Source organism: Camelina sativa, chromosome 7 (assembly GCF_000633955.1).
Source record: "Camelina sativa cultivar DH55 chromosome 7, Cs, whole genome shotgun sequence".
Lineage (NCBI taxonomy): Eukaryota > Viridiplantae > Streptophyta > Magnoliopsida > Brassicales > Brassicaceae > Camelina > Camelina sativa.
In genome coordinates, this window is record NC_025691.1 from 13,034,870 (window position 1) to 13,052,034 (window position 17,165).

At 34.8% G+C, this 17,165-nt stretch overlaps 1 protein-coding gene and 1 pseudogene across 3 annotated transcripts; both read left to right on the forward strand.

Moving 5' to 3' along the window:
• Positions 2,380-3,826, forward strand: LOC104701062 (disease resistance protein ADR2-like). Of its 3 annotated transcripts, none has more exons than XM_010416696.1 (3): positions 2,380-2,777; positions 2,957-3,187; positions 3,284-3,826. In XM_010416696.1, exons 1-3 carry the CDS (start codon positions 2,494-2,496, stop codon positions 3,321-3,323), a joined length of 555 nt encoding a protein of 184 aa, XP_010414998.1. In that variant the 5' UTR covers positions 2,380-2,493; the 3' UTR covers positions 3,324-3,826. The 3 variants fall into 3 exon arrangements, with proteins under 3 accessions (XP_010414998.1, XP_010414999.1, XP_010414997.1); XM_010416697.1 differs by having other exon boundaries at positions 2,957-2,991; positions 3,088-3,826; XM_010416695.2 differs by having other exon boundaries at positions 2,381-2,777; positions 2,957-3,826.
• Positions 7,787-14,312, forward strand: LOC104701063 (annotated as a pseudogene).

Below are 17,165 nucleotides of genomic sequence, written 5' to 3' on the forward strand. Positions count from 1 at the left end.
AAGATAAAATCTATCTTAACATTTTTGGAGTACATTTTTGTGTCATCCTCTCTTATCTGTGTATTCAAACAAGTCCCAATTAAATTCTCTACAATCCTTACAACCAAACACAATCATTTCCTTATATACTAATATTAATTTCCTAAAATCTATCCTCCTAATTTAAAGAAATATGATAGCTTAAAATATAATTCTCCTTTTACATTTATTTAATCTTATATTTGATTATTTGAATTACTATTCAATACATAAAGTTAATAAAAATTTAGATTTTTTTTCAGCATATGATATGATTTGAATTTTTATAAACCGATATATATTTTAAAAATCTATCTTAACATTTTTGTTATACATTTTTTGTGCAATAATCATTTTTCAAAATATTTTCCAAAAAACCATGGTATTAAACACTATTAATCTAAAATCATTAAGAATATTATCAAAAATGAATCGGATCCCATTAATTGAAAACATAAATGATTAAAACTTGGATTATATTTACATTCCAAAAGTATATTATTGACAAAAGTGTCGCAGTCGTTTTTATTAATTATGTTAGTCAAAATAAAATAAAAAACAATATTGAAGATATACTAAAGATATGATAATATTCTGGTTCTAATAAATCTATTTATAAGCCAAAAAAATCGGTATTAATTATCAAGCATATGAGCATATTTGTTAAGATTTCACCGTAGGCTAATGACTCTCCAGATTATTAATCTAATATACAAGTTCCTTAAAAGTAGCAACACAATCAACTAAATCAAAAATGTTAAAGATCTTTTGACATCATATAGTAACAAAATTAATTACATATGAGCATAATAATAGCATATACCTAATCAACTATTATGAAATATTTAAATTAAAGATCTTTCAATATTTTTCTACTAACTCAGACAAAACCCTCAAAAATTTCTTAAACATTATAAACACTTTGTTAACCCTCTAACTAGCCATTACGGTAAACAAACACAAAAAGAAAAAAAAAACACATTTTGTCATTGATTTCATTTCTTAATTTTTGCGTATGAGGTGAAACCGTGATATATATGTCATTCTTCGTTTAATAAATCATGTGGCAGTTTTTTTTCTTTTAATTTCAATCTTGACTCTAGAGCATTAACTATAATTGCTTTTGTGGGTTTTAAGGTATTTGCATTTGTCGTGTAAACTTTTGTATCTCTATATACTCAATTATATAATCAAATATTGAGAACTTTTGTAATCTTCGGTGTGAGTCCAAACCGATCCATCAACTGATTTGTGTATGGCAGGTGGATTATTTACTTGGAGACGAGACAACCCGTTGAAGTTGGCATACATGATTGGTTACTATTTAGGATCTACTAACATGGAGAACCGACAAATATTTTTTATATTTTGTATTTGTGAAAATTGTATAAAGGTTTTTGTTCCTAATAAATTAAATATAATCTATTATGGTTTAATAATGTTACGGACATATAGATATATTAACAATACAAAAACTTATATTTATTTAAAATATAAATATATTTACAAATACTGATGTAATTTATTCATATAGTTATTTTAGTAAATTTGATTTTAATCATAGTTCATTGTATTTTTGAAAGTACACATATTTATTGTTCTTTCAAAGTCAACCTATATAATTTTATTAACAAGTACTGTTAATTATTGTAAAAACACCAAATTATATATAACAGTGTAATATTGATATTACAAAACAAAGAAATTTACTATGGGATAAATTTTGCAAATACAACAACATATATATAATATTGTAATATTTATATTAACTAACAAAAAAACCTGATTATCTTAGTATACTAACCTATTTAAATGATTTATGAAAATGGATAGACTTGTGGTGTACCACGGGGTAAATCCTAGTCAGTTACAAAATTATACAACAAAAAAACACATCTTCTATATAAATTAATTTTTAATTCTTAAGACCTCATATTTTGAGGTCACCAATGGAGAGGCAAAAAATAATACAATCTTAACAGAGATACTAATATGAAATTTAATACTAAAATATATTTAAGACACCCTTGCAAAGTTTACTAATGTGGATGCCCTTAGTATAAAATGAGAACTATGAGAATTATTTTTTGTGTGAAAGATAACACAAAATAAATCTTGGGTTTGGTAACCATATATAGAATCAATATTAACACAGGCGCCAGGCAGAAACATATATGTTAATACACGTCCAACGACGTCGATAAAATACTAAAGGCTAGCAGCCTAGCATAGACGAACATAATTTATGTCTACTAAAAATAATATGTATGGCTGATGTGGCGAAGTTATATTGTCAGTTACGTAAACAAAGCCTTTCTATTGTATTTTTGAACCTTATATTATTATTCTCCAAGACGAAGGCATTCCACACCACAACCACAAAGATATATATACAGCCAACAAAGGCTTATCCAAACACATTTTTATGAATCTCTGTGATTTGAAACCACTCCCGAATCAAGATCCTCTCTTCTCATGGCTTCTTCTTCACATCGCACCCAAGGACACACCGTATTCACGAGCTTCCACGGGCCAGATGTCCGCAAAACATTTCTCAGTCATTTACGCAAACAGTTTAATTCCAATGGGATCACGATGTTCGACGATAATCAAGGGATCCAGAGAGGCCAAACCCTCACCGGAGATTTTGGGATTGCTTTCAGTGAAACTTGTGATCGTAACACAGAGGAGAAGAGGCATATATGGAGCGAAGCTTTGACCTATGTGGGTAACATAGCCGGAGAACACTTCCAAAACTGGTTTGTTCTTAATTGTTTGTTTATGATGAATTATGAACCTTACGGTTAATAGAATAGTGAATGTTTTTTGTTGAATGAATATTTTAGACATAAAAGAAATGTCATAAAACTTTATATTAGGAACACAGAGGAATATTATCTTTAATGGGAATATTTCCTTTTTGGCTTTCTCTTGTTAGGGACAATGAAGCGAACATGATCGATCAGATTGCAAGTAATGTTTCACGCATACTAAACCATACACCGTCTAGTGATTTTGATGGAATGGTTGGACTAAAAACTCATTTGAGGGAGATTGACTTGTTGCTAGATTTAGACAATGTTGGAGCTAAGATTGTTGGAATCTCTGGTCCTGCAGGCATTGGTAAAAGTACCATTGCTAGAGCTTTATATAGTCGTCTCTCTAACAGGTTTAACTTACTTGTTTTATGGAAATCCTTAAGGAATACTCTAAGTATGATGATCGTCGTTATCTGAATGACTTACAAAATGAGCTTTTTTCTAAGCTTATCAACAACAATGATATCAAGATTGAAAGAGCGATAGAACAACAGCTACACTTCGAGAACGTGAAGAGTGTAGGTCAGCTAGAGGCTTTGGCTAATATTAAGTGGTTTGGTCCAGGAAGTCGAGTCATAGTAATCACTGAAGACAAACGGATTTTGAGGGACCATGGTAGGTATGATATATACTGTTGGTGCGGGATTCAGCACCCCCGACATACCGAGCTAAACCAGAAATACTAATTGATTAGTTAACCGGGAAACCGGTTAAGGGCTTGATTAGGTCAACAAGAAGTCAGTTCGGCCAAAGTGTAGCCTTGAAGAAGAAGGAGCTGACTTCCACTTCGGCACGGCGGCTGACTGAAGCAATAAGGCAGTTTTCCATATCTCACTTCGTCCGATAAGGAAAGTTAATATATTGTGTAATCTTAGAACATGTATAAAGAAGGAGAGACTTCTCCATTGTAAGGCATCCAGAATCGAATACAATAATCGAGTTCTCCTCTTGTTCTTAGCAATAAACCCTAATTCTTTTGAGTTCTACTTCTTTACTTTTAATTCGAAGGCTTAGATCTGTTTTCTAGAGAGATAACTCTATTGAATTTGTTTCCCTCCTTAAACAAATTCATTGTGGAAACCTAGTTTCTACAATTGGCGCCGTCTGTGGGGACGCAAATCGTCTCTAGAAAACTTACTCTCTAAGAACGTCTCCCTAAAAAAGCCCTACAATAATGTCTTCCATCATCAACGACATCCCCGAAGCAAACCGCACAACCTCCAGCATGCCCGATCTCACAGGCGTCGCATCCACTCAGGATAGCATCGCAACACAAAGTGGCGTTTCGACCAGGCCGGCCATCGCCGTGTACTCTCGTCACCGCGTCAACGCAACGACAAACCCAGCCGAAACCTCCGCCGAACTCCCAGTCGGGATCAGATCCGAAGGGGAGACTAGCCAGGAAGCGGGGCGAACTCAAGAGGAGCTAGTCAACCTCGACACAGAGTTCACCGATGAACAAACCCGCAACGAGGAGGATGCGCGCGTCACGGAGCAGCAGCTCGGCGTACAGAACGGGAACCTCCCTGTTCATGCCACGCCGGCGGTCCAGAACCCGCAGGTCATCTCCATGGAGGACTTCAAGATCTTGTTCGGCTCCATGACGAAAGAGATTTACCAGATGATCTCCGATACCAATCGCAGGGTCGACGCCGTAGTAACCCAGACAACCCCATCGCAAGTCTCTGCCGGACAATCGCCAAACTTGGGCGGTCTCACTCGTCGTCTCGACTTTTCGGACGCACAATTCGAGCGGAGGAATCCTCCCCCTCACACCACGTCGAGTATTCGACCGACGAATCCGAATTCACGGATACACGAGAGCTCGGCTGCCCCGGTCGCCCGCCTCATGAACCCCAGACCTTGCTTCGAACTTGAAGAAATCAAGTCGCAGATTAGCGGCATGAACACACTCCTCCATCGGGCTATCAGCACGGCTCCAAAGATTGATAGAATTGTCGAGGTGACTCGGCAGTCACCCTTCACTCAACGGATAACGCGGGCTGCCGTACCAAATGTCAAGCTGAAGCTTCCAATCTACCAGGGAGACAAAGATCCGGTCCAGTTCATGACGTCCTTCATGGCGACCATGTCCAAAGCACGATTCACCGACGAACAGAGGGACGCCGGTTGCTGTCAGCTATTCGTCGATAGCCTTTCCGGCCCTGCCTTGGTATGGTTCACAAGGCTCGAGCCGAACTCAATCGACAACTTCGACCAGTTGTCCAAAGCTTTCCTCAAGAATTACCGAATCCTCATCGAACGAGGCGTGACAAGTTCGGATCTCTGGGAGATGGCCCAGGAACGAGGAGAGCCCATTGCTAGTTTCTTGAACAGATTCAAGGAGAAGCTAACAAAGGTCAACGTCCCGGAGGACGCTGCAATGGCAGCCTTCATTAAGGGCCTGATCCCTGGATCACCATTACGAAAGGACCTCAACATCCGGGAACCCAAGGACCTTGACGACGCACTGCATCGAGCTTCCAGATTCGCGCTCGATGAGGAAGAAGAGGCTCAAATAGCCGCGAAAACTAACGACGAACAATCATCGCATCCCCCCAAGGCTAAAAACTGGGTCGAACATCACGAACCCCACAAGCACCACGAACCTCAGGATCGAAAAAAAGGCGTCATCCACGCAGTCTCCGAGGCGGACGAACAAGACAAGCAGCCGTCTGACCCGAAGGAACTCTACTGCGACTTTCACATGACCCCCGGTCACTCCACACATGAGTGCGTCCACCTGAAGAATTATTTGTACGGGAAGTATCTCTCTGGCGAAGTCGAAGCTGTCTTTCAACCAAAAAGCTTTCGCGGAGGCAGAGGTCGCCGTGGGGGATGGCGTGGCGGACGATCTAATGGAGGCCGCGGTGCAGGTGGCGGACGAGGCTACAACGCACCACCTAACGCAGTCCAACAGCCGACCAACCAAGCATTCGTGAACCACCAAGAAGAGGCGCCCCAAGCAGACAAACTGCCTGGCCCTCCCAAGCGGCAGAGGGGGCAAAACCCGGAGCGGGCCAATTCCCCTCCCCGAGGACGAATAACCATGATACTTGGCCCACCGGAGGACTGCGTAGACTCCGTCCGCGCATTGAAGAAGAGGGCACGACAAGTTTGCACCCTTCGAAAAGCTCTGAGCGAACCTTCACTCTGTTCGGACCCGATATCATTCACTTCGGAGGACGCCAAAGGAATCCAACATCCCATTCGGACCCTTTGGTTATCGAAGTCACAATGGGCGACTTCGACGTCGAACGAGTCCTGATCGACACCGGGAGCACCGTCAACGTACTATGCTGGCAAACATTAGAAAAAATGGGCGTCACACCAGACCAACTGAAACCCGAAACTCGAAAGCTGATGGGCTATAATGGGGTCGCTAAGATGTCAATGGGCGACGTAAAGCTACAATTGATTGGTTTTATAAAAATCTATTTTCAATAACACGAGATTTAGAAAGAGATTTTAAAATTATAAGTTGAATAAAATGTGATTTTAAACAAAATCCAAAATCATGTTTTGAATACCATTCAGGGCTTAATGAAAGTTTTGATGATATTTGGTGGAATTGTTAAATATTTTGTTTTGTGATTTGATGAGATTCAAAGGAATTTTGCTGGGTGATTTTAAAAGACTTTAGAAAAAAAGATTTAATTTCCCTTATAGTTCATCTCCTCTGTTACCAATCTCTTGCATCTCGATTGGAAAATTGAGACTTTTTATTTATAAAACAACAAACAACAGAATCTAAAAAACTGAAAACTAAGGTTCCTTGGGAGAAGAAAGAGAAAAAAGTCAGAGGAGAAAAAGGAAAAGGTGAAAAAAAAATTTCAGTGATATTTTCCAGGAAAGAGAGAAAGATGAATGAAAAGAACATGTAATTAATTCAATTCAATGTTCCTTTTCAGATTTTTCTCTCTTTCGAAAAGTTTTTTTTTTACATCTCGTGAGTGTTTTTTTAATATATAAAACAAATATCTCAAATAATAGAGTTGTGATTTTATAAGTTGGATTTCTAGTGTAAAAATATACCCAAAATCTCTCAAAATCTCCCAAAATTATTTTTATGAGGTTTTAAAGAATGATAAAGTTATGTTTTCAATAGCAATTGATTTCATATGATTTTAAAAAATTGTTGTTTGAATAACAAGAGATTTTAAGTGATTTTGATTGATTTTATAAAAATCTATTTCAATAACACGAGATTTAGAAAGAGATTTTAAACTATAAGTTGAATAAAATGTGATTTTAAACAAAATCCAAAATCATGTTTTGAATACCATTCAGGGCTTAATGAAAGTTTTAATGATATTTGGTGGAATTGTTAAATATTTTGTTTTGTGATTTGATGAGATTCAAAGGAATTTTGCTGGGTGATTTTAAAAGACTTTAGAAAAAAAGATTTAATTTCCCTTATAGTTCATCTCCTCTGTTACCAATCCCTTGCATCTAGATTGGAAAATCGAGACTTTTTATTTATAAAACAACAAACAACAGAATCTAAAAAACTGAAAACTAAGGTTCCTTGGGAGAAGAAAGAGAAAAAAGTCAGAGGAGAAAAAGGAAAAGGTGAAAAAAAAATTTCAGTGATACTTTCCAGGAAAGAGAGAAAGAGGAATGAAAAGAACATGTAATTAATTCAATTCAATGTTCCTTTTCAGATTTTTCTCTCTTTCGAAAAGTTTTTTTTTTACATCTCGTGAGTGTTTTTTTAATATATAAAACAAATATCTCAAATGATAGAGTTGTGATTTTGTAAGTTGGATTTCTAGTGTAAAAATGTACCCAAAATCTCTCAAAATCTCCCAAAATTATTTTATGAGGTTTTAAAGAAAGATAAAGTTATGTTTTCAATAGCAATTGATTTCATATGATTTTAAAAAATTGTTGTTTGAATAACAAGAGATTTTAAGTGATTTTGATTGATTTTATAAAAATCTTTTTCAATAACACGAGATTTAGAAAGAGATTTTAAAATTATAAGTTGAATAAAATGTGATTTTAAACAAAATCCAAAATCATGTTTTGAATACCATTCAGGGCTTAATGAAAGTTTTTATGATATTTGGTGGATTTGTTAAATATTTTGTTTTGTGATTTGATGAGATTCAAAGGAATTTTGCTGGGTGATTTTAAAAGACTTTAGAAAAAAAGATTTAATTTCCCTTATAGTTCATCTCCTCTATTACCAATCTCTTGCATCTAGATTAGAAAATCGAGACTTTTTATTTATATAACAAAAAACAACAGAATCTAAAAAACTGAAAACTAAGGTTCCTTGGGAGAAGAAAGAGAAAAAAGTCAGAGGAGAAAAAAGAAAAGGTGAAAAAAAAATTTCAGTGATACTTTCCAGGAAAGACAGAAAGAGGAATGAAAAGAACATGTAATTAATTCAATTCAATGTTCATTTCCAGATTTTTCTCTCTTTCGAAAAGTTTTTTTTTTTTACATCTCGTGAGTGTTTTTTTTATATATAAAACAAATATCTCAAATATCATTCATAGAGTTGTGATTTTATAAGTTGGATTTCTAATGTAAAAATGTACCCAAAATCTCTCAAAATCTCCCAAAATTATTGTTATGAGGTTTTAAAGAAAGATAAAGTTATGTTTTCAATAGCAATTGATTTCATATGATTTGAAAAAATTGTTGTTTGAATAACAAGAGATTTTGATTGGTTTTATAAAAATCTATTTTCAATAACACGAGATTTAGAAAGAGATTTTAAAATTATAAGTTGAATAAAATGTGATTTTAAACAAAATCCAAAATCATGTTTTGAATACCATTCAGGGCTTAATGAAAGTTTTTATGATATTTGGTGGAATTGTTAAATATTTTGTTTTGTGATTTGATGAGATTCAAAGGAATTTTGCTGGGTTTAGGATTATTATCTAGAGTTTAGGATTTTAGGACTTAATTTTAAAATATTAATTTTGAAATATGGTGCTATTTTTAGAATTTTAGATTTGGAAACAAAACATATTTTGTGCTATTTTTATCATCACATTTACTAATAACTTAGAGGAGTTTAAAAACTAAAGTTTCAAACACAATGACAATGTACTTGAAAACTAAAGTTTCAAACATATATTTCTAAAAACTTAACTTTTTTAATCTAATTTATGATTAAATCCTATTAAATTCAATTTCACAAAACTATATTAGGACCCATGTACGCTGGAGCTTTTTAATTAATATTCTTTATAGCCAATGTAAAAGAAACTTGTCCATTATAGTAAGATTATATCAAGTATTTCTAATAATGATGCAAAGACCATTAAAAAAAAAAAATCTACCAAGTAATTAAGTAGATAAGTTTCTTTTCATTTTCAAGTCTTTTAAGACTTTCTTCACTCATTTTCAAGTCTTTGTTTTTGCGCACTTCCGGAAACACATTGTGGGGAATCATTGACTTTCCTTTTCTTCTTCTCTTACATATGTTTGTTTAATGAATTCACTCGTTTTTCCCTTTCGTTTACTTTGCACCGGTTTGTCATTTTGTACTCCATAACACATCTATCTAAATCTGTGAATTTCAAACACTGGAATCCTCTCTTATGGCTATTTCTTGTTTTTCTTCTTCTCTTCGCACTTGGAGTTACAATGTCTTTACGAGCTTCCATGGACCAGACGTCCGTAAAACTTTTCTCAGCCATTTATGCAATCAGTTTGACCACAATGGTATCACGATGTTCGACGACAATGGGATCGAAAGAAGCCATACCATCCCCTCTGCTCTCACACAAGCAATTCGAGAACCGAGGATCTCGATCGTAGTGCTCTCGCAGAAATATGCTTCTTCGAGGTGGTGTTTGGATGAGCTATTGGAAATTTTGAAGTGCAAAGACGAGGTAGGTCGAATAGTGATGATTGTCTTCTATGGAGTTGATCCTTATGATGTGCGGAAACAAACCAGAGATTTTGGGATTGCTTTCGAGAAAACTTGTGCTCGAAAAACGAAGGAGCATGGAAAAAAATGGAGCGAAGCTTTGACCTATGTGGGCAACATAGCCGGAGAACACAACTGGTTCGTGTTTATTTTCTTTATGATGACTATAATGGTGATTTATGATTTTCTGAGGGATGATATACATGAGTTGTGAAAAATTGAGTTAGATCATCGTTATATATTTTTTTTAAAGTTTTTTTTTAATCATCAAGGCGTAAATAATTTGGTGTTTTGCCTAGGCTTGATTTTCGTCTAGTTTATTATTATGAATTTTTTTTTGATAACTTAGATGTTAGATATGTAAATTGTTTTTACTAAGAAATATTTAAATTAGAGAAAACTAGTCGTGGTTCAACCGTTCATGTTTATTGACGACACAAATGAATAAGCTAATGACAGTTGGATTGTTTTGAAAAGTAAAGTTAACAAAATGAGTTCATATATTAGCACAAAGTCAATGAGTACTTAATGAGTTACATACTACTAGTTGTAGTTGGGTTTTGCCGTATAGGTGGTGAGGGTGACTATATAAATGTCCAAAAGACAAGTTAAGGGTCAACAAAGACTTATTTATGCTGTCTGAAGGGCGAGTTCTATTCTTTACGCGAATATTAGTACATTGACGATTATTTTATATCTTTAGTCTGCCAATTAGCAATGGTTTCCCAACTGACATATGTTTTGAAATGAAATATCATTGTTTGACCATTTCCTCACTTAAGGTTCTCAAAGACAGCACTGATCCATAAGAGAAACATATATAAAAAATTAGAGATGGACAAGTTCTCGCTATATTGGTTGTGGTTATTAGGGATTTTTAAAACAAGAATTAAAGTAGTAGATCTTTTGGTTCCCTACTATGTTTCGTCCTTCGTGGTATTTAATCATAATGATATGTTCGTTATCGTTTCCACTTTGGAGAGTGTATAATTGTTTATTTTGGCCAAATCAGTTTCGGAGTGTAGTATTTAATTGTTTATTTTTGTCAAATGTCTTTTGCAATGTTCTTCATGAATTTTTTCTTTTATTTTTTTTTTTAAAATTTTTGTTTAGGGATAACGAAGCTAAAATGATTTCAAAGATTGCAAAAGATGTTTCAGATAGACTGCACTTCACACCATCTAGAGATTTTGATGGAATGGTTGGACTAGATAGTCATCTGACGAAAATGGAGTCTTTGCTAAATTTTAGTTATGTTGGAGTTAGGATTGTTGGAATATCTGGTCCTGCAGGCATTGGTAAGAGTACAATTGCCAGAGCTTTACACAATCAATTCTTTAACAGGTTTCAACTTACTTGTTTTATGGACAACTTTAAGGAAAACTGAAAGATTGGAGTTGATGACATTGGTTTAAAGTTGCACTTACAAGAACAGCTTCTTTCTAAGGTTTTAAACCTAAATGGTATTACGATATGCCATTTAAGTGTGATACAAGAAAGGCTACACGACAAGAAGATTCTTATCATTCTTGATGATGTGGGGAGTCTAGTTCAACTAGAAGCTTTGGCTAATATCGAGTGGTTTGGTCCTGGAAGTAGGGTCATCGTGACCACTGAAAACAAAGAGATTTTGCAACAACATGGTATCAATGATATATACCAAGTGAGTTTTCCATCAGAAAGTGAAGCTATATCCATCTTTTGTCTGTCTTCTTTTAAGCAAACGTCTCCATCAGATGAATTTATGAAGCTTACCAATGAAGTTGTTAAAAATTGTGGTAATCTTCCATTGGGTCTACATGTTTTGGGGTCTTCATTGCGAGAAAAAAGTAAGGCTGATTGGATAGATGAACTACCAAGGTTGAAAAACTGTCTTGATGGAAGAATTGAGAGTGTATTAAAAGTGGGTTATGAAAGTTTACATGAGAAAGACCAAGTTCTATTTCTCCACATTGCAGTCTTCTTGAATTATGCACATGTTGATCATGTGATAACAATGCTGGCAAAAACTAACTTGGATGTTAGTCTTGGGTTAAAAATCCTAGCAAAAAGATATCTCATACAACGCGAAAGTAATATAGTGGTAATGCACCATTTGCTACAAGTAATGGCTAGACAAGTCATTTCCAAACAAGAACGTTCCAAACGTCAGATTTTAGTCAATGCCAATGACATTTGTTATGTTCTAGAAATGGCAAAAGTAAGTATTCTATTTCCAAAACCTTTTTTTTTTGTATTTATACTCTTTGTTGTTATGCAAAATCCATGGTAATTAACAATCTCAGTTTTTGATATTTGTTAGGGTAATGGATCAATTTTAGGTGTATCATTTGACATATCTATGATCAGTGAATTAAGGATATGTGCGACAGCTTTTGAAAAAATGTGCAATCTTGCATTCCTAAAAGTGTACAATGGGATGGGTAATGAAAACAGACAACTGCACATTCCAAAGGAGATGGAGCTTCCACGTCGCTTAAGGTTACTACATTGGGAGGCATATCCGATAAAGAATCTTCCTAATAAATTTTGTCTAGAGAATCTTGTCGAACTCAATATGGCATATAGCCAGCTCGAAAAGCTATGGGAAGGAACTCAGGTTAGTTATTTACGTGTATCAAATGTTAATGGGAAACAAGAAAATTGATATTTTCATATTGGCAATACTACAATAACAACATATAAAATGGAATGGACTAACTTTATCACTATGCGCTTCTTTTTACATTCAGCTGCTTGCAAATCTCAAGATGATGAATCTTGTTGTGTCATATCATTTGACGGAACTTCCAGATCTTTCAAACGCTACAAATCTGGAGAGCTTGAATCTTAATAGTTGCACTGCTTTGGTAGAGATTCCATCCTCAATTGTGAATCTTCATAAACTAGATTACCTAGGAATAACTAGCTGCAAAAGTCTAGAAGTCATTCCAACTCTCATGAACCTTGCATCCCTAGAAAGGATCTGGATGTTTCAAAGCTTAAGGCTTAGAACACTTCCAGATATTCCAACTAACACTATAGAAATTGAGATCTACGATACAGGGGTAGAAGAACTCCCATCATCACTTCTGCATTGCTCCCGTCTTACTACTCTTGATTTATGTTCCAATAAAAATCTCAAGACATTCTCAACAGATCTCCCCACGAGTATATCACGTATAAGCCTGAGTAATAGTAGTATTGAAAGGATTACAAGTTGCATCAAAGGTCTTCATAATCTATTATTCCTTGTTTTAACAGGCTGCAAAAGACTCGAGTCATTACCAGAGCTCCCTAGCTCCCTCGAATTGCTAAGCGCAGAAGATTGTGAATCACTGGAGAGAGTAAGTAATCCCTTGAACACTCCAAATGCAGTGGTTAGATTCACTAATTGCACCAAATTGGGTGGACAAGCAATAAAAGCGATCATCAAAGGATCGTTTGTTTACAGATGGGTTCTTTTACCCGGAGGAGAAAAACCTGCAGATTTTGATCACCGAGTCAGAGGAAATTCCATAACAATTCATGATTCTGCTTTCAACATAATAAAGGTTTTCGTCGTGATTTCACCTAACCATCAATTCGTAAAATATATGGAATTAGAGCTATTGTGTCATTGTAAAGTCATCGGGAACTCAATGAACTCCACTGACATGAATTTCTAATTTTCCAAAGTCTTTGAGTACCGAACTAAACATCTATTGATATTTCAGTCTAGCTTGACATCTATAGAGCCCTCTGAAGTGAGCAGAAAGATAGTGCTCGAATTCAGAAGCGCAAACCAAGTTTTGGACATTATTGAATGTGGTGTCAAGATCTTGACGGACGTAATCGATGGAAGCAAAAATGCATACGATGAAGCCTTAGGCAAGGGAGAAGAAGAAGAAAATGATAGTGTCGTTAACAGGATATGTGAATTTGAATCATGTGAAGCGTCCGCTAAAGAAGACAATGACAGTGTAGCTAACGGGAGATCTGATTCTGTATCCTGTGAAACATCTGACAATGAAGATGATGAAGAGAGTTACAAATATGAATCTAGAGAAGCGTCTGAAGAAAAAGATGAGGGTATCGGTGATGATGGTAACAACGAATCTGTATCAAGGAAGCGTTTGAGGATAGCCTCTACACCCATAGCTCATGCTACTCCTCCACCAACTTATGGGTTCCATATGCGGATAGATGAAGAAGAACCGAGTAATGGGTTCCATATGCGGATAGATGAAGAAGACGACAATAGTTTTGCTAACTGGACATTAGAATCTGAATCGGGCGAAGCATCCGACAATGAAGAGGGAAACACATCTGAATATGTGTCGTCCTAAGACAGAGAGGAAGATATTACCCATGAGGATGACTACTAATTAAAATCAAGCAAGTTCCTACTTATGTGATATCAAAAAAACAGAAAAAAAGTTTTTTCATATGTATGTTATTGAGGTTTGTAACAAAACTACCATGTACAATTGACTTTCTCAACGATTCTACCACATTGCATACAACCTTTTCTATTCTACCATAAGCTTTTCTTGAATTGACAAAAGTAACCTTGACCAACTCCTTCAACAATTCTCTTTCTTATTAATTACAAGTGTCTTTCATTATGTGTCAGCCCATTTAAAATAAAGTAGCAGTTAAAAATACAAAATAATTAATTATTTACTATCATCTTCCACGTTTCTTTCTTCCATCTCTCTTCAAAAGTTTTTTTTTGTTATCAAATTTAAGAATAAATGGCACAACACCATTTTAATATCCAAAAATATTGTCTGATTTTTGGCATTTGTATCATCAAATTCTTACATCAATCTTGCGTAAGTCTTGTTTTTGGCCATTGCGAGAGTGGACTAAATGGATTTTCATTTGGTCCACTAAACAATGTATAGACTAAAAAGATTTGTAAACTAAACTTTCATGTTTTTTTTTCACATGTAATAACAAATTATACTGATATGCAGGTTGGCACTTCACATTTCAACAATGTTATGAACTTAAATATGGCTAATGTCGCGAATTCCATCGTATATGAGTAATTTATATTGTCCACAAAACTTATGCACAAAAAAATGAGAAACTTGTCCACAAGATTTATGAAAACAAAGATAGAAATATTTTTGAGTATATGTCTACTAGCAACATGTCATGTGAACACTTTTTAAATAGGTGGACAAGTTTAAATGAGAATCTTGTCCATAATACTTGTTCACAAAATAAATGAGAATAGTTGTCCACTATATATACATATATATGTATATATACACAGATATAATTTGTTAAATTAGATAAAGACATAACTTGTCAATAGAGGACTTTAATAATATATTTGCTAGCAATATATTTTGTATACACTGTTAAATATGTCCACAATATAATTAGAAACACTTTTTCACAAAGTAAATCCACAATCTTGTCCACTGATTATTTTATAGTAGACAAGGTGTGTTTAAGTTATATAAAATTACTTTATTGGTGAATTTGTCTACTGCAGACATATTTTGTGTATGTATTTTACTTTTACAAAATCAGAATAACTTGCCACGAAAGAAATATAACATTTTGCCCTTTTATATTTAATGTATTATCTAGCATATCAAATCATGACATTGTGTCATAAAAAGACAGCAACAAATTTGCTTTTCGTCCAGGGTATAATTGTCATCTCATCTTTGCACAAAAAGTAGAATGTGGTATTTTTGAAAAGGAATTAATGATGTAGTAGATTATAAAAAGTCTTTTTGAAATGTGGTACTTTTAACAAAATTCCCTATGTTATTTCATTGTATTAATTGTTTTGGTTAGGACACAAAACAGTTTTATTATTTTAGGCTTAATCTAAATATATGACGATACTATGCTTTATATATGTAGAAGTAGAAAAGAGGAACCTATGTCATGCTACTCTCGAATTTGGGACGTCAATTTTTGAATTTGTTTATGTGGAATATATATGAGAGATTGTATCTGGTTTAATGTTGCGTATTTTGAAATTATTAAATGAGAAAATGATCACTCGGCTCATATCCCCAATCTAACCATCATTCACACGTGCACATTAAAGCCAATACATTAAAAAAAATGACAATCATAACAAAAACACCATCACTAATTTTCTGCAATATATTCTACACTAATTGAAGTTCAATTAGCGGGATTTTCCCATATTAGATTCTCCCAAAAAAATGGGAAGGATTGAGAGAGAAAAATAGATTTAAGGAATTTTTTTTATTCATTTGTTACATTAAGCTAATAATTGTTCCTTATATTCAAAATGCACACCATAATGAAACTTAACCATAATCAAATAACGAATAATTAAGCTTGATGTCTAAAAAATTATTAAACAAAAAACCAATAATCAAACTTAACTAAGTCTAATAACTGCACTATACGAACAGAGAAGCTCAAACTTTGTAGAGAGCATTGCCAATAAATGTTTAAACTGGTTTTGTTTTTTAATCTATAGTTTTACACTACTACGAAAATTAAGATGCATTTTCTCGCAATTCGTATTGGGCCCCGGATTCCGTTGTTCCGCCACTGAATATTGGTCGTGTTCTTTTTAGGTTTCGCTTCCACACACTTTGGTGACTGCAAAATGCAAAGGAACATAATGTAGCTGTCGCCGCAGTCCTTGAGCTGTCTCTCCACGTTCTTGGGTAACAAGCAACTTGTGGAATGTTTTTTTTGTCGATACATAAAACTGTAGAGAATGTATCAGATCAGTATTAAGTGTATTTATGTAAATTGATAATACTAGCTAACCTTTTTGTATCTCACTATATATAGTTGTAAGAGAAATGTGTCGATTCTGCCATGAACAGTGGCAATCTTTATCTCATATGCCACTTTCGTGAAACCATTTTTCCGTCTGCCACAAAGGGCTCAAAAAACCCCTTTTTCCCTTCTCCCTTCGATCGCGATACTTAAGCAATTTAAGTGGAAAAAATTAATAAAAGATGAGATTTTGATACGAAGTGACATAAAGTAGGTAGAGGCGTTAATTACTTCATCGAGTAATGCAGCCAGGCTGTTCAGTGACTATAACCAAGAGGTCCATTGAACCAATGTTCTAATTTTTATTATTCCTGCTCTCTCCTCTTCTCACAAAATCGAAAGCCACCGTCGAGACTTTACATCTTCTGGAATCCGCCGTCGTTGTTTCCTCCGAAACCGTTTGATTTAGAGTCTGTAAGTGATGAATTTCTTCATCCAGACCCTTCTATGGGGTAATCAATCATCCATCGTTGCCTCCAGCCACCGCGATAGGGGAAGCCTCGACTACTAGTTCTGATGTTCATAAACCTGACGCTTGGTATGATTTTCAACGAATTTGCCCTTTTTCATGTTATGTTGTTGTTTAATTTTAGTGTACCCTAACTTTACTTTGTTTCAGTGTTAAGTTGGAATTAGATGAGGGCGTTCTTAGTCAGGGAGATCTGACCGCCGCCTCA